At 39.7% G+C, this 24,860-nt stretch overlaps 1 protein-coding gene across 4 annotated transcripts in view; it reads right to left on the bottom strand.

Moving 5' to 3' along the window:
- Positions 1 to 24,860, bottom strand: part of VCL (vinculin) — a 113,281-nt gene that overhangs the window by 11,302 nt on the left and 77,119 nt on the right. For 2 of the 4 annotated variants that reach the window (XM_010852347.1, XM_010852349.1), the window contains exons 7-17: positions 20,314 to 20,407; positions 19,188 to 19,335; positions 15,647 to 15,800; positions 14,776 to 14,951; positions 12,512 to 12,702; positions 11,081 to 11,280; positions 9,675 to 9,803; positions 5,638 to 5,787; positions 3,991 to 4,099; positions 2,573 to 2,875; positions 976 to 1,100 (exon numbers count right to left, since the gene is read on the bottom strand). In XM_010852347.1, the coding sequence (XP_010850649.1) occupies positions 976 to 1,100; positions 2,573 to 2,875; positions 3,991 to 4,099; positions 5,638 to 5,787; positions 9,675 to 9,803; positions 11,081 to 11,280; positions 12,512 to 12,702; positions 14,776 to 14,951; positions 15,647 to 15,800; positions 19,188 to 19,335; positions 20,314 to 20,407 (1,779 nt within the window). The remainder of the gene's footprint in view (positions 1 to 975; positions 1,101 to 2,572; positions 2,876 to 3,990; positions 4,100 to 5,637; positions 5,788 to 9,674; positions 9,804 to 11,080; positions 11,281 to 12,511; positions 12,703 to 14,775; positions 14,952 to 15,646; positions 15,801 to 19,187; positions 19,336 to 20,313; positions 20,408 to 24,860) is intronic. The other 2 variants (XM_010852348.1, XM_010852350.1) reach the window with 1 other exon arrangement.

The raw sequence follows: 24,860 nt of genomic DNA, 5'->3' as shown, positions 1-24,860 counted from the left end.
TTTTTTTTTTTTCTTAAATAAAAAAAAAGTATCCCCAGAAAAGTCACCCACATTCACAATCATCCACACTGAGCACGAGGGCCACCTGCTTCAGTCTCAACAGAAGCATATTCTCCTCCTTTTTTCTTCACAAAAAACTAGCAGCTACTGTCTTGGACATATCCCAGGGAGGCATGCATGGCAATACCGAGCCAAAGAGCCTCAAAGAAGATCTAAATTCTGGTCTTAACTTCGGACCAGAGTTCAGGGGCAGCTGCATAAGCATGGAACTTCTCCCCAGGGCCTTGGGTTCCTCATTTACCAATGAGGAGTGCCTAGACCAAATGACTTCTAAGTTCTTGATTCCAAATGTCAGGACTCTGTTGATCCCGTAAGAATCCATTCCCCAGAAGAGCCATCTCCTGACTCTAACCACCTACCCACAGTCCATCAAATGGAAAGAATCAAGTCAAAAAAGAAGTGTTGGTGGCTAGGGAAGCACTGGTCATTAGCTCTGGGCACAATCACTCAAATTTGTCCTCAACAAACTCAGAAACTTAAATACGGGAAAGCAAATTTGGGACATTAAATATGGGAAAGTAAATCAGGACATTAAATCAAATTATTGCCTTGATAAGCTATTCCTAAGGACAAGCTATTTCCAATACAGCTATTTTCCCACTCCTCACCAACCTACCCCACTAACTCATCACTCATCACATTCACACTGACCATAGCCAGCTCCTCTGCTCCAGTCACTCCCCATCAAAGCAGACCAACACCACAGACTCTCCACTTACCCAGCACACCCAATGCATAGGCACTGGGTTAGGACTCCTCTAGATTCAAGAATGAAAGCTGAGTTGTGCCTTTGAGATTCAAGTAAAATAAAACAAAGCCACCTAGTGACAGAGGCTCCGGAGCAGACTACCTCTCTGCCACTACAGTCCCAACATCCTGCTGCTCAGTTCTCCCCGTGTATCTGGATTTACTTACTCGGAGCTGTTCAAGGTCTGGTGGAGGAGGCGGGAAGTCAGGCTCCTGTGGTTGGAAGGCTTCTCTGACCTTGGCCACAGCTCCTAGGATCCGGTATCCTGAGTCCAGGAAGCTCTTTTGCAGTCCTAAACACAGACACCCTCACTTTCAGTTGGGTAGGTCAGTACCCTGGAGCACTGTCTGTCCAGAAGAACTGGTTTTCAGTAACAAAAGCTGGGTGTGAAGCTGCCAGTAAGTGGCACAGGCAGTGACTGAAAGGGAAGGGAGGTAAGAGCAAGGCAGATGCCCTGAGTCCTGCAAACAGTCAGAAGCAGCACAAACCAGCCGTTCCCTGTAGTGCTCAGGGGACCTTCTTGCCTGGACAGCTGACAAGCACTCTGGACACTCCTGGGCAGGAACACTTTGGGATCAGGTGGTGCTCATCACCTCTCATGATAAAGCAGTCAAGAGATAAGCAGCCCCACTCAGAACAGGGGAGATGTCACTTTCAGATGGGGCAGACTTTCCCTGGAGTACTTCTCACCTTTCTCCCTACCTACTCCTTTGCTCCATTTGGCATTCAGCATATTAGCCCTTACACTGAGCTGCTGCTACTGTATCCAGTCACCCAGAATTAAAGAATTTACTCAAACTATTTCTGTTGTTTAGTCACTAAGTTGTGTCCAATTCTTTCACAACCCAATGGACGGTAGCGCGCCAGGCTCCTCTGTCCGTGGGATTTTACAGGCAAGAATACTGGGGCAGTTTGCCATTCCCTTCTCCAGAGGATCTTCCCAATCCAGGGATTGAACCCATGTCTCCTGTATTGGCAGGCAGATTCTTTACCACTGAGTGTCACCTGGGAAGCCGCTCCAACTATTAGAAACTCCAATTAGGAAACTGAGCACGTCTTTAGTGATGGTGGGTTGGGAAAACGAGGTAGACTTTGCCTGGGCTAGGGATGAAGAGGGCAGCCCCTTCTTCCCACTCTCTCACACTGAGTGGGTCCTACTCAGAGAAGAGGCTAGAATCACTGGAGGTTCACAGAAGGAAGGAATTCAGATGGTTCCTACCAGAAAGGAGTGACACATCTTCAGCAGCAAAGAAAACATGACCAAAATTCAGCTAATGAAAACCCAAATTCTTTGGTGTAGGATCAAGATAATCACCTAGGAGACCCACAGGTCAACTCAGGTCCTCCAAATTTGACAGAAATAAAGAATGTTGTCTAGAGAAAAAGCATTTTAAGAAAAGCAGAAGTTATGCAAGTGATATAAGTTAAATGGTTGATAAATTGGTTATTATGCATCTTTTGAGAAATTTCCAAAATAATGATTCAATAGGAGAAGGAGCTATTTAGTCAGACTACATGAAGAAAGTGCAGAGAAGCTGCTCCAGAGAAACTAACTTATGATAACCCTGCCAACACTTCAGGAAATATTCTGTCCAACATATTTTGAACAGAAAAAGATTAATCTAGCATTCTCAAACTAGCAGGCTATAGTTTTTCCTCCAAGACTTTGCATGTGGGCATTTTGGGGTGCATCTTCTTTTCCCTCCCTGTCAGCTGCCTGAATTAACCTCTCAGGTGAGGTGAACCACACCATGCATTGCTTACCAGGGTCAGAAATGTTTCCTGCCACGGCCTTTGCATCCACCACCATTGGGGAGATGGTTTTGCTCAATTCATCAGAGGCAGCTTTCACAGCCTCACGGAATTTGGGATCCTCAGAGTTCTCCACCTCCCTCTTAGCCACCAGCAGGATTCGGTTGGCCCGACGAGCAATGCTGGTTGCCCCGGCGACCAGCATCTGAGGCTGAATGTTGGCCATGGCAACTTTACACTTGTCCAGGTCTTTTTTAATTGCTTCTTCGGAAGCATCCAACAGAGATTTAGTGTCAATGGCTTCGTCCACCAGCCCTGTCCAGAGAATAGAAATGGAATTTAGTTTCTATTTTACAAGAATAGAGACTCCAAAACCCTGATGCCCACTCACGTGAACGGACAACACTCATAATTCTCACCTTCAGCTCAAAGTCCTTCTTACACAATCAAAAGCACCACTGGAGGGGGGTCGGCGGGGGAGTAAGAATGCAGCCCAGGAGGCCAAACAGATTCAGAGCATTTTTACCAACCGTGGTCCCAGCCTTCTTATATCTACCACAGACACCCAGAAACGCTTTCACATCAGGAGGAAACCAGAATTGTGTCTGAAACCTTCGCTGCATCAGCACCACATTATCTGTTAAGAATGTTTTCTCCTCCCGTCTCACTCCCCAGCCATCTGTTGCTTGTTGGCAGCTTGTGGTGCCCAAGATGAGCCACGCGGTGGATTCCAGTAACCTTAACAGCCTGTTTCTTGTTTCTGTTACCTGTCTTCATATGCCCAAGGAGCTCCACTTTCATCACTGGCTGCTATGGACCCCTGTCCCAGCAGGTCGTGCAGGGAAGCTGGAGCGCCTACCTTCCTCATCTCTTCCTCTCCCATCCCTCCCTCCACAGAGAATGAAGAAGACTCAGAGATGCCACTTCAACTGCACAGACACAGGTCTGTTGGTTGTTGGTGTCTCCTTTTTAAAAAAGAAAAAACTACGTAGTCGATAAGTTGGAGGAAATTCTGAGACAAGTTGTATTAAATGGTAGCTATTGTGGTTCCTTGAAATGTGAACCCGTTGAAAATGACAGGGACACTTACTGTATCCACAAACACTGCCTCTCAGCCTCTGAAACCAAACCCCAGCTCAGACAGAGACAAGGCACTATTCAGAGAAGATAGGAACTGTAACAATAAACATCACACTGGGAGGGCGGCATTAAAATCAAAGGGGCTCAAAGAGTCTCTCTTTGGACAAAGTTGCAAGGCTTGAATGAGAAGCCGCCGCTGCTCAGAGGCCTTAATCAGGGCCAAGTACACTGTCAGGCACATGACAGTCCCTTTATCCAATTACAGCTTAGTAACATAACCGGTCCTGCCTGAGTTTCTCAGAACTTGTTTCTCATGGATTAGACAGCAAGATTTTTGCACACAACGCTACCTGTCATTTTTTCAACATTATCGATCCACTGGTTCTTCATGGTCTCAAAATGTTCATAAGCAGCTTGATTTCCAGGATTCCTAAGTAAGATGCGAGCGGCTGAGACCACCTGGGAATAACAAAGCAACCTTGAAACACCAAGAGCACCTTCCCTCTCAAACACAAGCCTTGAGTGAAGCTTCCCCCTCTTCACCTGCAGGTGGCACTCTAAGGCCAAAAGTCGGCGAGTCTCCTTTAACACCAAACACTTTAGTCTTGGTCTGATAAGCAGCTCAGCTAATAAAGTAACATAGTAAAGGAGTGTTTGCTTGATACTTCCAAACATACACAAAACAGACAAATACTTAAGCCCTCCATGTCCTTCCATCTAAAAAAGTACCATTTAAAAAGATACTATTAACAGATTTATGAATATTTACTAAAAACAACTGTCTATAGTTAACAAAGTACTTTCACATCCATTATCAGGCTGAATCCTCACAACAAGCCTGTGAGAGAGACAGGACAGTAATTTCTCCATTTCACAGCTGCAAAAACCAAGACACAGAAAATTGAAGTCACTTGCTCAAGAGCTCTTAGCTAGTCAGTTACAGCTCTAGAGGAAGGAACTAACATTTACTGAGTATTTGATAAGTTATAGGCTGTATAACATATAAACATCTGAATTTTCAAAGCAATCCACTAGGAAAGAGTTCCCTCTGTTTACATATGAGGAAAGGATTCAGTCCAGATCTGTCTCCAAAGCCCTGGTTCTTTTTACAGTTGGTGTGTTAAGCCTAATGCTGTGTTTCTGTTTTTTAGGAATCTCGGTTTTATACAGAAATTCTGTATTTTATTCTTCATGTTTTATGGAACTTTTTCACGAAAGTTAGATACACTCATGTTTTACGGACATGTTTGATTTTTCAAGAGACTCTAACTTTTAACATGCCACATGGATAAAAGCTGAACAATGAAGGGACATGCTAAATGTCCCCTGTCTCTGCTTACAAGCTCCCACCACATCTAGTATCACAAATCTGTAAAGCCAAGACAGTTTCTAATGTATCACAGGCATTTAAGAAATATATGCTGAGTAAATAAGTGAAAAAATAATAAAGTTTCTATAATTCAACTGAAAGAAAAAAAATGCACAAACATCACACTAAATGACATTGAACTGATTTTTTTTAAAGAACGTCTATCATGTACTAGAATTTTAATTCCTGTCCGATTTGTTTTCTTTTGTTCCCACTCTTCCAATATTCTGTTCACAGTCTGGTATATCTTGGTTATATAATTAAAGAGAAAAGAAAACTAAGTATAAAACAACTAAAAATGTTTAAATAGCCTCAAAGAGACGTATGGAAAGGCATAAACTCTAAAATCAAAACCAACTAACCTCTCAAGATTATCAAATTTTTCTCTAATTCTGTATGGGAGGGGGGTACTTTACTAGTTTCTTCTACTTTCAAAACTAATCATATCATTGTAAAAAAAATTCAAACAATATAAAAATGATTTTATTGACACTAAGGGTAAATGTGGGGTTTCTTCATGATATTTTATAATAATAAGTGTTCAAAAATGTATAGAAACTGTTCTGTAGTTAACCTCCTTTACTCACTACGGTGTGAACTTACATGATAAAAAGGGAGCGAAACTCACCTGGGGTGTAAGTTCTCGGGCTGTCTTCACTGAGGCCTGAATGCCTTCCACTGTTGATTTATTAGCAGTTCCAACAGCAGCCGCCTTCTCTGCTGTGGCCCCAAGCCTTCCTGAATGGTTTTCAAAGTTAGCTGCCCTCTCATCAAATACCTTGAGGAAAAAAAACAAAGATATTAAGTAATTTTATTTCAATAAAACAGGTCAGACAGCCTAAGGGAAAAGTCTCTCTTTTTAAGTAGAGGCAGCAACTGCTTGAGCAAAGACTTTAGCAGATGACATCAAACCCCAGCTAATAAGACAACAGTCACACACTGAGTCCTGGCCTTGCCATATCTCCTCAGAGATTTGGTCATTAGCTCCACATGTATGCAGACACACACACATCCTTGAATTTCAGTTCAACTAACGCTTACCAAGTGCAAACAAGACATACAGAGCCATGTGGTCTACAAGAAGAAGTTCACAGCATCCAAAGACTTAATCCCCCTTTCCCAAGGCTTATCCTCTAGTTTGAAGAGGTCAGAAAAACCTACTCCAGGTTGGTGGCTGAATGCGTTAAAGATCAAGACTATCCACGGAGTCCTAACCAGAGCCCGTCCTCGGGCAGCTCCCCTCACATATCCCGTTACCATTAATGTTGTAAAAGTTCTGCCCCTGACCTCCGTAGGAAAAACGATAGCTGGTGCTCACACCCAGGCCTGACACAAGGGAAATTCGCCTGATTTCCATCACCCAAAGCCAAACTATCCACTGAATTGTTCATTCAGTTCACACATCTGCTTCAGCAGGGATATTTTTCAAAGTCGCATACCTCGAAAGGGACAACTGAACTTAAGAGGACAGGAGTTCCTCTGTCATTTGTCTGAATAACATTATGAGCACTGACGCTCAGCAGCAGTCCTGGGTGACGTTTATACACAGAGCACGTCAGGACTGCAGAGCAGAGTCTACCCTCCTCTTTACCTCCTCCAGAAGGTCTACCTGCCTGTACTTGGAGTCAAGTTCTGGCTCCTAGCAGACACTCTCTAAAGGTCTCTTGGCCCAAAAACAGGCTCCTCATTGCCAGGGTTCTATGTTTACCTGACTCAAGTCTCTTCTCCATCCTGGCCTCTTCTCTGATTCAGCCATTAATGGGTTATTGCCATTTTTAAAGCTCAGAATCTCTTCCTAAATCTCTGATCTCCTGGTCCTCTTCTCCTGGCCTCCATCCTTGTTTCTTTCCTTGTCTGGTCTCCCTACTCTGAATACACAAGGCTTTTGCTGACTTTGTCGACCATCTCAACCCCAGACCATGTCCGCTGCTCCCTTTGACTTAATCTACTGCTTAGCTTGATTTTCTTGTCATGCAACCAAAATTTACTAAGCACTTACTATGTACCAGGCTCTGGAACAGGTGCTGAAGATACAAAGATGAGTAAGACATTATTTCTGCATCTCAAGGAGCGCACATCCTAGCAGGGTTTAAAAGGCCCATAAACAGATGCCTATAATAGTTGTGTGCTATCTGCAATAATAAATTTAGGCATTGATACTTAGGAGGGAAAAGGCACATAACCTATCCAGAAAGAAAAGGATACTAGAATAAAGGATAAATAGAAATTAGCCAAAAGAGATGATGGGGAAGATAACTAGGTAGAGACAGAGAGAGAACAAAGACACAGAGAAAAGAAAGGACAGAGTAGGCAGGAAACTATAAGCAAAGAGGTATTTATTGCTGAGACATGAACTGAGAAGCAGGGCTTTGTGCAAAACAAGGGTAAGGAGAGTATTAGAAGCCAGATCACAGAGCCCTGGCTTTCTCCTATGCGAAAAGGAAGGACCACTGAAAGGTTTAAGCAGGAAAATATCAGGCTCAGACCTTTAACTTTATTTGTGCCTTAGTGACCAATTCAAAGACCAGTTACAGCTGCATAGTCACTCAGGCAGCAAGGGACAAGGATCAGAATTACAGCTGTGGCAACATGAAGAGAAATTAGAATTCAAGACATATTTGTGAGATCAAATTAGCTTGTCTTACTTTACTGATGACGAGAAGAGTCAGTGGCAACTCACAAATTTCCAATAGGAAGAAGACAGGACAATACATGCTTAGGTACCCAGCAGTATCTAGGTAGAGATTACCAACAGAGTTTGCCTACTCATCCGACACCAAGAGATGTCTGGAATGAAAAAATAGCAAATTACCCCAGCCTAAGTGGACCATGAGCTGAACTGCCCAGGAATCAAGGCCACAGAACGAAAATGGGGGTCATTAGCAAATAAGAATAACACAAACCTCTGCCCACCTGTTCTACACTGTCTTGGGTGCCTGACCCAACTCCTCCTTCACTGCCAGTACTACAGAGTCTAGAAAACCAAATACTTGCTTTCCTAGATTCCTTTGCAGTCAGGTAGCCTTGTGACAGAGAAGGCAATGGCACCCCACTCCAGTGCTCTTGCCTGGAAAGTCCCATGGACGGAGGAGCATGGAGGGCTGTAGTCCATGGGGTCGCTGAGGGTCGGACACGACTGAGCAACTTCACTTTCACTTTTCACTTTCATGCATTGGAGAAGGAAATGGCAACCCACTCCAGTGTTCTTGCCTGGAGAATTCCAGGGACGGGGGAGCCTGGTGGGCTGCCGTCTATGGGGTTGCACAGAGTCGGACACGACTAAAGTGACTTAGCAGTAGCAGTAGCAGCCTTGTGACAGAGTTCCAGTCAATGAGACATACACGAAAGTCTCCGGGAGGATTTCTGGGAGTGTTTACTTTCATTTATTCAGTGCCAATGATGTGCCAAGAATTGTGCCAAGAAATGGGAATAAAGTAATAACAAAACAAAATCCCTGCCCACATGGAGCTTTCATGCTAACATGAGGGAAACATACAAAGAAAAATGAGGTAAATATGCAAATGTTGATAAACACAAAGAAGAAACAGGATGTGGAGATAAGGAAATTCCTTGGGCTGGGGTTGCGCTCTTAGGTGGTGACCCCAAAGTGAAGTTTCAGTAGAAAGCTGAAGAAAGTGAGTGAACAGTGTTTGCAGTTATCTGTGGGAGGACCAGAGAAGACAAGAGCAAGGGCTTCAAGATTAGAACATATAAACATAAACAAGGAATACTGGGAATACCACACAAGAAGGTCAACGCAGAGAGAGGAGCATGAGAGGGATGAGAGGTACCAGATGAGGTCAGAGAAGTAGATGGGGGACCATCTCAGATGCAGTGGTGTGACAAAGATGCTGGTATCAACTCACACAAACTCATAAAAGCCAGAAGTGCCCATCTCTTCCCAATTCTGCTTACAGTGACTTCACACTGAACCAGTCATCACGGGAGTATTTACATCATGAAAGTCAACAAACTTTACAAATCAGAGTCTTTTGTTTTTTGTTTTGTTTTCTCCTCGAGAGCTGGTCTACCAGCACATCACTGGCCTTACTGTTCATTGTAAGTACTCTGGCTTCACTCTGGGACAGAGAGGAGTAATCTGAAGGGTTTGAGTAAAAGAATGACATCAAATGACTTAAAAGAAGTGTCCTGACTTCAGTGTCAAGAATAGTGTCCTAAGGACACACTGAAGGGACAGCTATGACTAGAGGGACTGTTATGGCGGTTACGACTGGGGTGTCCCCCTTCCTCATTTCTTACTGCCTTGAACATAATAATGCCCAGGGCTGCATCAGCCATCTCTATCAGGAAAGATCATGAAAATCACAGAGATGCCAGCTTTCAGGGTGTCAAGCTGCTGAATCAATGCCAAGGCTACCTAGCTCCCTGTTTCTTATTATATGATAAAAATAAAACCCATTGTTTTCATCTCTGATAGTCAGGTCTTCCCCTACTTGCAAGTGAAGACATGTCCTAAAGAGATTTCTAGCTGAAATACCTGGTGACTGAAATAAGAAGTGGCAAGGCCTTCCTTCCCTTTTGTACTCTTCATCCACAATTTCCCAACCACCCCTGATGTACACTGTAGTCACATTTTACCTTCACACATGCACACACACACACACGGATGGCCAACAGAAGAAATGGAAGCCCTCGGACACCCACCTCTTCCCTATTGGGTGCATCAGGAGGAGCAGTGGCTGCCACTGCCAACAGCTTGATGGGAGTCGTGGTATCACTGAAAACATCTGACACCTCCTGAGTCATGGCCTCCTGCATCCGGGCTTTCAGATCCTTAAAAACATTGTTTACAAATGAAATTTTCCATAAATATCCAAAAAGCACATCGGCCACTGTCCTCTCTTCCCACTCGATGTGCCACTGTCCTCTCTTCCCACTTATTCCTTCCGTGTTTCTTTCAATGTTATCAACTGTGAGTATCAACTGTGTACAAAGCACTGAGCTAGCATAAAACAGGTATAAGAAGTGAATCTTGCCCTCTAAGCAATTAAGGACATAACTCACATTGCCCTAGAGACTGTTCCACCCAAGCAAGAAATCTTACTTCATTTCTTGATGGCCTCTAAGAAATAATACTAAGAACCAGAGGGTTGAGCCCAAAGACCATGAGATGAGATAATCCCTCACCAGTCCCAATGCTGGAGCGGCCTGACATGATCTCAGTAACTGTAAGATACTGTGGATACAGTGCCAAATTTCTAAGTAATTTCTTATATTTAGAGGAAAGAAATCAATAATGGATTTTTTTGGATACATGATATTTCAAATAAATTTCAAGAAAAACTCAATAACCAATATATGTATCCATTTTCCAACATGGATCTAAAGAAGACAATTCTCAGAAGTCATGAAAAAAACTCCTTTTTATAATTCACATTTAGTCCAATCTAAGGTTTTTCTTTGTTTGTTTTTTAGTTGTACCATAAGGCATATGGAACTTCTCTGACCAGGGGGATGAGGGATTGAACCCATGACCCTTGCAATGGAAGTGTGGAGTCTTAACCACTGGACCACCAGGGAAGTTCCAATCCAAGTCTTAGAATAGATTTATACTCAAAAAAGTTTCAGTCACCTCCACTGTTTCTCAAAGTGGGAGGCATGCAATGGCTGGTGATATCTAAGATTTTAGATGTTATACAGAAAAATGTTTTTATTGTAATAACTGTTTCTTTTACAGAATATTAGAAAAAATATAACTAGCTCATCAAGCTCCTGACTTCAAAATTATTATAAACTTTTCTTTTAAATAAGTTTAAAAAAGGAGTCCATTTTAAGAAAAAAAGCTGGCTGACTAAACAAGTGTTAAGTGATACATGGTAGAGCAGATATGAAAGAGCTCTTGTATTTCTTGGGAAACAACAATTTTAATTGCTATCACACACTGATAAGCTTTTTCCTAATAAACTCTGGATTTTCTTATATTCTTGATCACATCTTTTTCACTTTCCCTAGACTCAGGAAATTATGTATTTTTAAAACTGTCTCCCTCCCTAGTTTTTCAATTATAGTTAAGCATAAGAAATGCAATGATACATGCTCCTGAGCTCTACCTTTAAGGAGTCTTGGAGCTGAGATGCAAGAGCTCTTGCCTGAGGGCTCTCCCCTTCCCCTCTGGCAGCCAGGTCAGCCAGCTGGGCTGTCAGCTGGTCCACTCGGTCACACTTTGCAAGAAGATCCTGGCGATAAGGCCCCATCATGACATTAGCCAGACGATGCCCTTCGGCCACAAGCCCTCGGATGGCAGCTTGACCTGTACCAGGAGAGAAAACACGGACACTCACATGGATATGGAGAAGCCAATCACTGTGCCATTCTGGTAAGGGTTTTTTTTTTTAATAGTAACATTTAGTGGTGTGTTTTTTTTCCCCCCAGTAAAAAGACAAAACATTTGAGAAATATAAAAAATGTAAAAAAATATAAACCACCCATAATCCCATCTCTCGGAGACTAATATATTTGAACATTTCCTTCCAGTTTTTTTTTTAATGCATTGCATGCTCCTCTATATACATACATATATTTCTCTTTTATAAATCTGGGATAAACTATACATTAACTTTTATCCTGTGCTTCTTTTTATTTAACATGAGCATTTTTCTACATCATTAAAAATTATTTAATGATGTAGATCTAAAATTTATGTAATATTTTATAAAATGAACCTAATTGTTGGCAATTTACTTATTAAATATTTATGTTGTTTATATACATTCTTGTAACTCCTTAGAAATATCTCTAATTATTACTTAAAATAAATTCCTATAAGTCAAATTGCTGAGTCAATGGGTATGAACTTTTTTTTAAAGCTCTTGCCATACAATTCCAAATTGCCATTCAGAAAATTTGTACCAATTTATTCCTCCACCAGTAAATTATACATCTGCCTGATTAGCCAACACTGGATTAATTAAAATAATTAAATTTTTTCCAATGAATGCAGCAAATGAAATAAATATATCTTTCAGCTTCAACAGGCTTGCTATCATAATCTGACCTAAATTCTTATAGTTCCATTCCTAAAATCTCTCAAAAATCAAAATTTTAGGTTATCAATTCTACAGGTGATTATGTGATGCAGGAGACTTCACAACTGAAAATAACCTTGGAAGTTAAGTACCTTTTATTTCGTTTTAAAAATTATATTTAACTGTCAACTTTCTAAGGACTGTAATAACAGAAAGAAATATAATAAAATGAAAGTATACATAAACTGGAAACAATTAGCTCAAAGTTTCAATTGCAACATGAGGACTTTTCTATTTGCCTGCAACAAAATCATTTATTTGCTAATACTTTTGATTAAATCAAAGAAATACTACTGGCTACATTTAGAGATGGAGTCATACTGTGGAATGACTTACTCACCAGTGACTAAAGAGCCCCTCAGTACCTAATCACAGATGACACAGGATCTCTAGCAACAACTTGCTTATCTTCACTGAAATAAGTTTAATGAGGGCTAAGTGCACTAATAGCCTTACCAACTCCCCGGTCATCCACAGTAGGATTATCAATCCACCGCTGCGCTTGCTCAATCTTGCCTTCAAGGTGGACCGCTGCTTTGGCAGGTCTGCTGTTGGCTACGGCCCTGTTTGTTTTAGTCTGTAAGTTCTGTAGGGCTGTGGCCACCTGTTTGGCTAATGCTCGGGCCTCTGGGGAATCTCCTTTACCTCTGCAGAGAGAAAAATAGTCACTCTGTCACACCAAGATACTCTTTACATCGAGATGACTCAATTGATAATAGTAATGCTAATGAAATGACAAATTGCTAATGATTATTATTGACTTGAAAGGAAAGGGATTTATCTATTTGGCCCTTAAATAAATTAATACTATAAATTCTGATTGTTTTTCCTAGTTAAGATAGTTTAATATGAGTTTGGTCATTCTGGCTCAACCAAGCTCAACCATTTGGTAAGCTGAGCTCAGTCAGTCATCAATAGATTAGGTGATCCTTCCCTCCAGCCTGCCACCTCAAGAGTATGACTCATTTTATAGCTCAAGTCCAGTAGGTCATAGAAAAGTAAACCAGGAGAAGTGTACCTGTCTCACTGATAAAACCGCAAATATTAGCCTACCTGACAGAATGACTAATTTAGATACCATCTTAAGAGCTCCTTTATGATTCTAAATTTTTATACTTTCTCCATTTTTGTAAAGCTGGACAAAAAAGGTAACTGCCCTGTCAGGAAGTTTTATATAAATACATATATTAGATATATATTGTAAGTAATGATGGCATGTGACCAAACACGAAGGTCTGCTGTTATCATAGTCATCATTAATTCTCTCTTCATTAAGAAACATTAATGAGTGCTTGCTATGTATATGGACTTGTGTTTAGATCCCGAGAACACAGTTTCCTACTCTGTGTATTTTTATATCTAGTAAAAATGTAAGCAGACTGTACTAACAAGCTAATATTAATAAACAGATACCTAAATTTGTAGATATTGTATTTTGCGTGTGTGGGTGCTCAGTCGCTCCAGTCGTGTCTGACTCTTTGAGACCCTATGGACTGTAGCCCACCAGGCTCCTCTCTCCTTGGGATTCTCCAGGCAAGAATACTAGAGTGGATTGCCTTGCCATACTCCAGGGCATCTTCCTGACCCAGAGATCGAACCCGCATCTCTTATGTCTCCTGCATTGATAGGTGGGTTCTTTACCACTAGCACTACCTGGGAAACCCATTGTATTTTACAATTGTCTAGTTATACATTTTCCCACCTACATAATTTAAGACTTGGGGTATAAAGCAGTGACCCCCCCAATTGACTGAGCTTGATACCAAATCAAATCTCAGCTATTACATAAGCTGCTCTCTATCACCACAACCTCCTGCCTAAAAATTATGTCCACCCTGCTCTCACTCATTTCTATTTCATGGTCTGAGGCCAGAGTTTGCTTTCTTAGCCAATATTGCTCTCTTAGCCAGTGTAAGATTTGAAAGAACTCTAAAGTAGCTCTTTGGGAAAAAGGTAGGCACTCTCCCATGGAAGAACAGGAACTGAAACATACAAGTTAAATGAAACACAGAAAAACAGGAACTGAAGCATTCAAATATCTTAAATCTCTCAAGATACTGGACTATCGTTATCCCTGGAGAAGTGGCTAGAGGACTGAGGCAGGAGAGAGAATCACCTCTTAACTTCTGCCACTGTACGCTTTCTTAATGTTCTTTTAGCATGTGATGCGGTTGCTTTCTTTAAGACAGAAAAATATCTTCCAAAAGGAGAAAGCAACACCTTTTTTCAATATAATCAAAGTAGGTGCTAAGAAGGCCTTATCTGTTTCAATGATTTAAAAAAAAAAAATCTTCAAAAGAAGCTGTGGTGAGAATATCATATTTAAGGATCTTTTATAATTGCTACATAAAAAATACACTGCTTAGGAAGGAAGAAAATATTTTCTTATGTCTCCTCAATCCCACCCCCCACACACCCCTATCTTTTCACAGCTAGCCACAAGTTATTTTCCTCATATGCCTGGGAAACAGAAAAGTCACAAATATGGTGTAGCAGGATGTCCTAAGAAATTTAAAAAACAGATCCCAAAAAAGGTGTTCTTGGTATCCTAAATTAATTAATTAATTTAAAACCATCTGCCCTTACCATGTCACACAGAATCAATGAGAATACAGGAGAAGAGCATCATATGTGCATTTAACCTATAAAATTCAACTACATATGTGCTAAGGGGGAAAAAGGGAGGAGTTAAAGCATAATTTAATTGATTAAATACATACTGTCTTCGTAGATCTCCTAATTTAGAAGTCAGAGCAGATATTTCTCCAAGAGAACGCAGAATGTCATCTCTCTCTTTAGGATCATCACATAATTCTGCTATTTTCCGAGCTTCAGCCAAAGCCCCTCGAATCTGTTCTTCTCCTTCTGGTCCACCATTTGGATCTGCAAGCCAATTCTACACACAGAAATGAAAAAGAAGCATACTGTGATTTACTCATAAACCAATTTTATTCAACTTAACAAGGGCGTCAGAAATATTTCAAAAGTAATCACAAGGCATATCAGCAATAATGCTAGTTAGTCCTTATTATTTTACATTGGTTCTTACTAAGGTAAAATCAAATCAATCCATCTTGTTAAAAACTGACTTTTTTTGTTCTCATCAGGATAAAATATCTTTATGAGTTTTATCTTATCTTTGAATTAATCATACCTTATTAATTCTTCAGTTTCTTAAGCATTTTTCTTCATGAAATACTTGAAAATCATTTTACAGTAGAGTAGTATCAAAAACTTTTAACCCTTTAACATTGCTATGACCAAATACAGTTGTGAATTCTGAGATGAAGAACAGGTTTAACATACTGTAATCTCCATCAGGACCTAGGAGAATGGTACTCAGAACACTTATTTTTAACTAACTGAAGTATTCAAAATTAAGATCTCCATTTCAAAATATAGATAAACATTAGTGTTAAGCCTGTGGTAGTAGGAAACATGTTAACAATGACAACTGCTGGGAATCAGTCACCACTTAGAAACACCCATTATCCACCCACAGAAAATCGGGGGGAGGGAGATATAGGATATTTATGGAATACTTCTCTTTGTCTTTTATTTCTCACCCCTCCTGAAAATCACCATCACTACCTGAGCAGCATCAATCTTCTTTGCAATGCTCTGCTTTGAGTTGGTCATGGCTTCCAGCTTGCGGGCTGCATTTTCCACTTTTGCTGTGAGCACATCCAGACCCTGAGACACTTGCTGGGCTTTCTGCATGGCCACCGGTGAGGCTCCTTGTCCTCTACTCAAACAGACAGATGTGTTACTGTTGTACCCTCTCAAAATCTTAATGGCAAAATAATACTAAAATCATAGTATATATCATTTTGCTAACGTATTTGTCCTTTTTCCTTTTCTCCACTAAATCTGGGATAACACAAGGAAACAGAAAGAAACAAAGCAAAACATCCAAACTATCTTAAAACCAGTAGCAGCGACTTTTCTGGCAGTTCAGTGGTTAAGACTCTGAGTTTCCACTGCAACAAGCATGAGTTCGATCCCTGGTTGAAGTATTAAGACCCTACATGTCGTGCAGCACGGTCAAAACAAAACAAAAAAGAAAACAACGATATCATACAGAAGCTTTAAGGAACTGAATAACTGCTTTAAGACTAGACCTGCAAATTTTGATAATTATAATTTTCCTCTTGGTGGTGATTACATAACCAAACCTAATCTTTAGAGGGGCAAATGCACTTGTGATCTTATTGCTGTGGAGGGTTTGTTACCATAGTAGGTATGCTTTAGAAATAAACAGCCCATTAGATTGTCTTATTTATGGGCAAATGGCAGCCCACTCCAGTACTCCTGCCTGGAAAATCCCATGGACGGAGGAGCCTCGTAGGCTGCAGTCCATGGGGTCGCTAAGAGTCGGACACAACTGTGCGACTTCACTTTCACTTTCACATATATTGAAAATGTTTCGGGAGGCAGCGTGCATAGTGTTACTGAAAGCACACCGTACCAGGACCAAGGAGATCTGCGTTCAGATCCTGGCTCCTGTACCTGTGGGACCTTATGATGTATAACTTCTTTGGGCTTCAGTTTTCTAACTTAGAAAATGAAGAGTGGGTAGGTAAAAATGCTTGCCCTGCTTATCAAACAGAGTGGTGCCAAACAAAAAGTAACAGTTGAAAACAGTTTGGCAATAAACCAATACACATATATAACTATTATTACTACAGAATTGTCATTATCATAATCTAATGGTAATCTTAAATATCTACCTTCCATCCCTATGCATCCTGTACGTATCAGAAGTAGTTAGTACTGAGGGAAAGGGGCACAGAGTGACAAGTTCTCACCAAGTTCCTAAAGAACTAGTTTCTTTATTTTCCTTTCTCAGAAGTGGTATGCTACTACTACAAAAAATGATGCGAGTTACTAGAAACTTGTTTGCCCTTTGTAAGAGACTTCCCAAGTCATACGAAAGTAAGATATGGCATCTTTTTATATCCATAATTTTTAGTCCACCCAGCCTGGTAAATTCGATGATAGCGAGCGACAACTCCATCATTTGGTCCAATAGCATGGCTGATCATAACCTGAGCTTCTGATTTGAGGATAATCTCCAAAAATCTTTGCTTCCTTTAATGATAGTATGGATTATGGACTTATCATTCATCTGTCTAACCTCTTTTTTAAACTTATGTTTCTCATGTATACCAATATTTGAGGTAGTGAACTCAATAATATTTATTGCCAATAATATTTGTATATAAATATATATACAAGTTTTACTTATGCTTGACACCTCCGTTTTATGGCAAAGGAGTCTGAGACTTTTGGAAAGATACTTTTTATGTTTTAACTTGCTTTTTTCTTTCAAATCTAAGAATTCATGATGAGGAACCTTGTTTGTGTAAGAGTCCAACTGTGAAAAAGTAAAAATATTTACGGGCTACATAATTTTTCATTCAAAAGAAAAAGCTTATTGAGTCCCATGGAGAGGAAAATATACATTAACAATCCTAGGTGACTGAATAAAAGAATACTAAAGAGGAAACTGTTACTGAGTTTCAGCCACTAAACTGTTAGAAAGTTAGGCATATCCAAGAAAGGATAACAGGGAGACAGCTTTGCAATCTTTCATTGTGAAAGGAGATTGCAGGCGCCAGTGTGAAGCAGACTCACTGGGGCTCCTCACTGCTTCAACCTTTTCTCTTTATAGATTTATGGTCGATCCTGTACAGCAACTACCTCGGTCTCTTGTTCAGATTCATCTTTCTCTAAATACATACAACTGTGTACTTGAGAATTCCAACTGAAAGCTGTCTACCACACTGTGAAAAGGCTGCAGACAAAAGAGGCGGCAGAAAGAAATTAGAAGAGCCAAGAGAAATTAGAAGAGCCAAGAATCTTGTCAAAAAGGCATTGGCATTTCTCCGAATGGGAACAGAACTTCTTTTTGTCCTTTCTGTAAAGTTTCTGTCAGGCTCATGACAGAGGAGACTGCTTCACAGTAGGAGAAAAGGCCCACTGCACTCAATGAGATCACATTTATTTATGCAGTTTCTTCCTTCCTTCAAGGTAAAGACTCTTCCCTGAAGCCTACGGAGCTTCCAGGGCTACAGTGAATCCATGAGCTTCTGGAAATTACACATGATATTGTATACACATGTTTATATGCATCTTTTTTAGGTAGAGATTGATAGTCTTCATCAAATTATAAAAATGACCTGGGTCCAAAACAGGTTAGGAACCAATCCTTAAGAACTGTATTTAGGACTTCCCTGGTCGTCCAGTGGTTAAGACTCTGTAATGCAGGGGACGCAGGTTCAATCCCTGATTGGGAAACGAAGATCCCACATGCCACATGGCATGGCCAAAGGAAAAAAAGAACTATATTCTGAATTCCATTATGTTAATACATTTGAGGCCATGTGTAATGGTGTGCAACACATCAAGGAGTGTTCCTGAGGTCTTAGTTTGTAGGTAATTCCAATTACCTTGAGATGTGTCATGACAATCTTGAAGCAAAATTAAACTCTATCTATATCTCAACTTTCTCAATATCCATAGCATAACATTTCATAAAAATTGAAGATCTTTTAAAACTTCATTAACTATATGTATGAGTTCCAAACAAACCTATTATACTGACTTTTCTTACCAGCAAACTAAATACAGTTTGGGGAAATGGAGTTGAGATTCTAAAAGCCAAAACTTGAAGTGGTTAAGAGATAGATAAAAGAATTATAAAACTAAATGAATAATGATTAAATAGAAACTCAATAGAGCCTAGATATGACCAACACAGAAGATAATCTATTTAACTGATTTTTTAAATGATATGTGAAATAACTCCAATTTGTGTTTCTTTTTCTCTCCATCATCCTTCATAAAAGACATCTATCCACTATACCTTGTTTTTCATAAGCCTATGACTAGAAACTAAAAAAACAGATTTCTATTTCAACTTCAACTTTACTACAAGGCATCTACATATTTTAAAAGTTCATCAGAAGGAAAATTCACTCCAATTCCAACATAGAATGTAATACCTTCATTATCTATTAGCCAAAGAGAACTCAGTAAAATTCACAGAAACTTGCTTCTGAATCACTTCAGCAGAAGCAAGATCCCATTTGTTACCACCAGTGCTCTGGTAAGAGCAAAGGAACTTTACCTGGCTCGGAGGTCAGCCACTTGGTCAGTCATCTGCCCCAGCATTTTGCAGGTTCCCAGGATCTCCCTGCGTTCTTTGCCTGCACAGAGTTCACCAACTTTTCCAGCTTCATCTAAGATCTGCCTGATGGCCTGTTCACCAGCATCACCTAAAACAAAGAGATATTCAAGGGAGTGCCCTGGTGCCCTAGTGGTTAGGATGTTGGGCTTTCACTGCCATGGCCTGAGTTCAATTCCTGGCTGGGGAACTGAGACCCCACAAGCCAGGGGCAGCCAGAAAAAAAGAGAGAGAGAGAGATTCAATATCTACATTACAGATCTATTAATTATTTAGAGAGGATGCTTTACAAGTCATTTCATTCATGACGGAATGGATGGTTTTAAATGACTAGTGAATAGAAGGCAATACATCTCATAGTTAACAGCCAAGCAGTGCCCTTAAACCGTAGGGTGAGGTTTCAACCACAGAGACTGCAGAAAAAGATCCTTGGAACCATAAACAGCTGGAGATAATAAGCAGCTTGTGGTAAGCATATGGATGAGATGAAAGTAGGCTCTAACAATTTAATAGTACTTAACACCTCCAAACTCTATTAGGCTTTATACATTCATTCAAATATTAATCTAAAACTGAATAAATATTAGATTAGAAAATCCATAAAGCCTAGCTCAATAACCTATTTGGGTCTTATCTTTATACAAGTCAACTTTGCTTCCCAATTCTTATTAGCATCATCATTTCATCTGCTTAATTAAGTATTCTGTTGGCATAAATGGAAATCTGCCCAATGGGAACTAGAAGAAAAGAGCTTTTTTGCAAAATAATTACCTTTCTGATTCAGGGAAAGGGTGAACCAATAATCTGGCAAAGAATGCCCAGTTCACTTTGGTTTATTCCTCTGTGATGAGAGGTAATTAATTCATGCCCTTCATCCTTTAGAGGACCAGAAATGCTTCAATTAGTCAAAACTATCAGAGAGTGGCATATGCCCTAAATGTTGCAGTAGTTATCTCAGAATTATGAGATTATGGAGTAAATTCTTTTTTTTTTTTTTCCTCCCCATTTTCTTTCTGCCTGGTTTAAGTTTTTTTATGTATCTATCAGAAAAGTAAAACCAGAGCGTTACCTGGGGAGGCATTGGGATCACGGAGCCAACCTTTAGCCTGGTTCAGTTTGGAGTCTATGGAGGCCAATGCTCTCTTCATGGCTTCAGTGTCCTTTTGAAGAAAAGTATCAATTATTTTCTTTGCAAAAACTGAGATACCATGATACAAAGTAAGACAGAGAAGAAGTTACACCATTAACATACAATAGCTACAGTAGTCCTACAACAGCCTTAAAAATATTCTCATCACACCATAACGCTTATTTCTGTCAAAATGCAACATCTGGCATGCAAATCTTCAGTTAATTCTATTTTCTGGTCTCCCTATTACCAAACTATGAAAACTGGTAAAACTGCTCAAGTCAAAGCAGTTTAATATCATCAGCAGGAAAAAGCCCTTTTGTCACATGCCTCATTATCAGCCTTTCTACTAGTCAACGTTCATACACTGCAGCCCTGCCAAAGCCTTCCTGGCTTCAGAGAAGCCTCATTAGGATGTGGTGCCACAAATCACAGTTTCTCTTACATCTTGTTTTGAAATATACACATTGGATGATATTTCACCATGTTTAATTAACCCGAGGAACCTGAAATTACTGGTTAGAAGAAAACTGAAAATTTTAATCTAGCAATTTAGTTTTAATTCCACAAATAAACCACTGAATGTATCACAGGAAAGAAATACATTCAGCCTTCTCTGCCACTCCTCATCCGTAGTTCCCTCACCACCCCTAACCTGGAAGAAGAGGCAGGACAGAATAAGGGGGTCTCAGTCTATTGTTTACAATCAGGATTCATAGTGACTAGCATAAAACCTCCCAGGATATAGCATGAGAAGTCTAAACAGACTAATCACTTTTAAAATGTACACATATTTTAATAGGGTTTTTTAAGCAAATAAAAATACAGAAAACAATATAACAAATATGTATGAACCCATTCTCACAACTGAATGGCCATCTCTTAAGTCTCTAACACCTTAAAAGTCAGTCTCTCTCTCTTTTATTAACACTCAGGGAACCGGCTATTACAGAGTCCATCCATCAAAGTACAGAGTTGCCCTCTGAAACTCTGCTAAGTCGCTTCAGTCGTGTCCGACTCTGTGCGACCCCATAGACGGCAGCCCACCAGGCTCCCCCGTCCCTGGGATTCTCCAGGCAAGAACACTGGAGTGGGTTGCCATTTCCTTCTCTAATGCAGGAAAGTGAAAAGAGAAAGTGAAGTCGCTCAGTCGTGCCCAACCCTCAGCGACCCCATGGACTGCAGCCTACCAGGCTCCTCCACCCATGGGATTTTCCAGGCAAGAGTACTGGAGTGGGGTGCCATTGCCTTCTCCAACTCTAGGGAATGTCTTAAATCCCCACCTTTTTTCAATTTCCACTGTCCTAAATCGGGGTTCTTAAAGGTGTGGTGCCACCAGTTTTCCACTGGGGGGCACTAGGAGCATCCCCACTTTACATGCAAACAAAACCCAGCACTAGCACCAGTCAGTATAGGGAGCATTCATAATTAGGCTTAGAGTTTCAGCAGAACTGACCCCAGCTTTTCCGAAGTACTCAGTCAAATTATAGAACTCACAGCTTTGGATTCCCTCTTTCCCCATCTAAACAGATACAGACTGTTCTCCTGTTATAAATTTGTCTACCTCAGGCTCCAAATAACAAATTCTCCTCCACAGCAACTAAAAAGAAGTGAACTAAATCACTGAAAAAATGGAAATAAAATATTTTTATTACTGAGGTGTATGAAATTATGATAGCTATCTATCAATAAAAGACTGAGTCATAGGAGGATCTATTTTAAAATCCATTTGTATTTATGCAAGTAGACAAGTGGCGTTTAAGTGCTTTGATTCTCATGTATTTGTTCCTCCTCCATCTTGTTCTAATCACTCTGTACAGCAAACCTTGCCTTCAAAAGTCAACTTTAGTTCAATTCCAAATTGGCAAGGCCCAAATTATTATCATTTTAAAGAAAGTCTCAGGCAATACTCAACCTCAGAGCTGGATAGCCTTCAGGGTCTAATACAAGTTACAGGACTTTGTCTAGATACAGAGTTTTTAAAAATTCACAATCCCTCACCTAGGAAATACTGTGCACACGCTGAAGAGGAGAAACTGAAGTCATGTAAAAATACTTAATTTAAAATCTCTTAATAACCATTTCTCTAATACACATATATATTCAGTGAAAAATTCAATAGATATTTATTATATTTCAAAATCTAAATTTAAGAAGAAACAAAGATCAGAAATTTTCTAGTGTCTACTCTAGCATTAATAGCTATTAGTTGGGAAACTAACCTTAATTGAGCATTTCTTGCATGTTAGGTTCTACTTTAGCCATTTTTTCCCTCATTGCTTCATTTAACTTCAATTTTAAATTAAGGGGCTCAGTTCTAGAAGCCCCATTTGATCTCAAATCTCATTATTTTCTGTTAGATGAAATTCAAGAATTTTTTCCTCTTTTACCAAAGAGAGTTGTCAAAGATTCCACTAACCTTTTACAGTAGTCAGCAAATCTTTTGCTTTGCCAATTTTGGATTGATTAATACTGTCACTGCCCAGAAAATTAGCTCTATAAATCAAATTCATAATTCTTACTAACCTAAATGACTGCTTTTACTCACCACTGCCCAAAAATGATTTGAAACACAATAGAAAAACCGGTTTTGCTCAGCATTCAGTATCCTCAAAAATCACTGTTTTTTCTCTCCCTAATAGAGCATGGCTACTACACTTCAAGGAAAGAATCTGACTCTAAGGATGTGACTAATTTGGTCCTGAGGAGATGTGACAATATGAAGAAGTTAACATTATTTCTTATAATTACTATCATTTTCTCCTGAAAAGAATCAATGGCAAATATGCAATGAAGATGCATTTTTAAACTGGGAAATTCAATTAGTTAGCAAAACTTTAACAGAATAAATTTTAGACAATTTTGGAGATTTAAAACAGTCAATGGGAGGGCCACATTAAATTCTTTCTGGAATAAGTTGTAAATAATCATTTAAACACAATACATTTAAATGTCATATCTATTGGGTTGACCAAAAAGTTTGTTCGAGTCCCCAACAACCTTTTTGACCAACCACATTAAAAGCAAAAATGTCTATAGGAACATACATTTTGGTGTCCTAAGAATGTCATAAGAATTTCTTTTGAAGGGGATTGTTTATTATGGAAGTAACAGAATTCTGACATAAGCAACAATAGAAGTATACTAACACTAGATATAATATAAACAAATTCAACTACAAATCAAATTCATTTTTGAGACATTTTTGAGAAGCAATTTTGAGACATTTATAAAGGATGAAAATAACCATAACTCTGTGGCCAACTACATTATGTACCACAGAGCTTTTAGTTAAACCTTGCCATGTAGGTCTAAGTACCCAGAGTACACTCTGGGTATGAAATAGAAGAGAAAAAAACTGCACCTTCACTAAGTACTTTTCTCTATAATATCTCAAATTTGGGAAAGAGAAAAGTCTTCACCAACCTCTTCTCTGTTTGTTGTTGTTGTTGGGTTTTGTTTTGTTTTGTTTAGTGAATACAAAAAAGATCAGATATAGTTGTGCAGCTCTGGGGACAGCTAGCAGGGTTCTGGCCCTTCCTGCTCTGGTTCCTTTTATTGTAAAACTCTCAGGAGTTCAGGTTTTAAATGAAAAGAAACACAGTTCCTTGAAACTCTGCCACACATACTGAAAGTCAGAAGGTCAACCTAAAAGACTCCTTTTTCCATGCTTTTCCAGGAACTGAAATACTTCTGAAATTTAATACAGAGTTAGACCTAAAGAACACTGAATAATATTAATACCAAGAACCACTGAGTTCCTCCCACAAACAGTCAAGAGGACGTGTGGTAGGAAAAGTGAGCTCCTGCAATCCCACGCTCTTGAAAATTTTAAATATGGGACTAAGGACCCCTCTCATTCACTGCCCAACCTACTCTCCTTTTTCCACTAACACCTCCTGTCCCCACCCTTCCCACTCCATTCCACTTCTGACCACATTTCTAACTCCAAATCCATATTTTAAACAAAGATGTTTTTGGAAAGTTAAATTGGACAGTAACACAAAATCTTGTAAACTACATTTAACCATGGAGAGAAAGTTGTCTAGCCCTGAATCTCCAGGCAAGCCTCCCAGGCACCAGTTCCTCATCTCTAAGAATACCTTCTCAGTGCTACAAGTCCGCACCACCTATGTGCACACAATCTGTTGTATCAACTAAAAGATCACTTGGATCAGAAGGGAAATGTCAGTTTAACGTGGTGGGCTTTGCTCCTTTGGTTGGGGGAGAGGTTAAGATATATAAACGCTTAAATTAACTATTTGTCTCAGACTCTAAGAGATAAATCCTTTGTTGTGTTAGCTGCATACTAGAATACTAATATTGTATCACATTAAAAGACTCATAAAAACCTCATATGTAACCTTATTTTTTCAAAATTGAAATAAAAATCAACACTTAAACCCCAATGGTCTGCAGTAAGGGAAAGTATTATAGGATCACATGTTCTAAGCAGTATTTCCTTCTTTGGTACTCTAATCTGCACA

Source organism: Bison bison, unplaced genomic scaffold, assembly GCF_000754665.1.
Source record: "Bison bison bison isolate TAMUID 2011002044 unplaced genomic scaffold, Bison_UMD1.0 scf7180017864309, whole genome shotgun sequence".
NCBI classification, from domain to species: domain Eukaryota; kingdom Metazoa; phylum Chordata; class Mammalia; order Artiodactyla; family Bovidae; genus Bison; species Bison bison.
The sequence above is the reverse complement of the archived record's forward strand: the minus strand, read 5'-3'. Positions and strand labels throughout refer to the sequence as shown.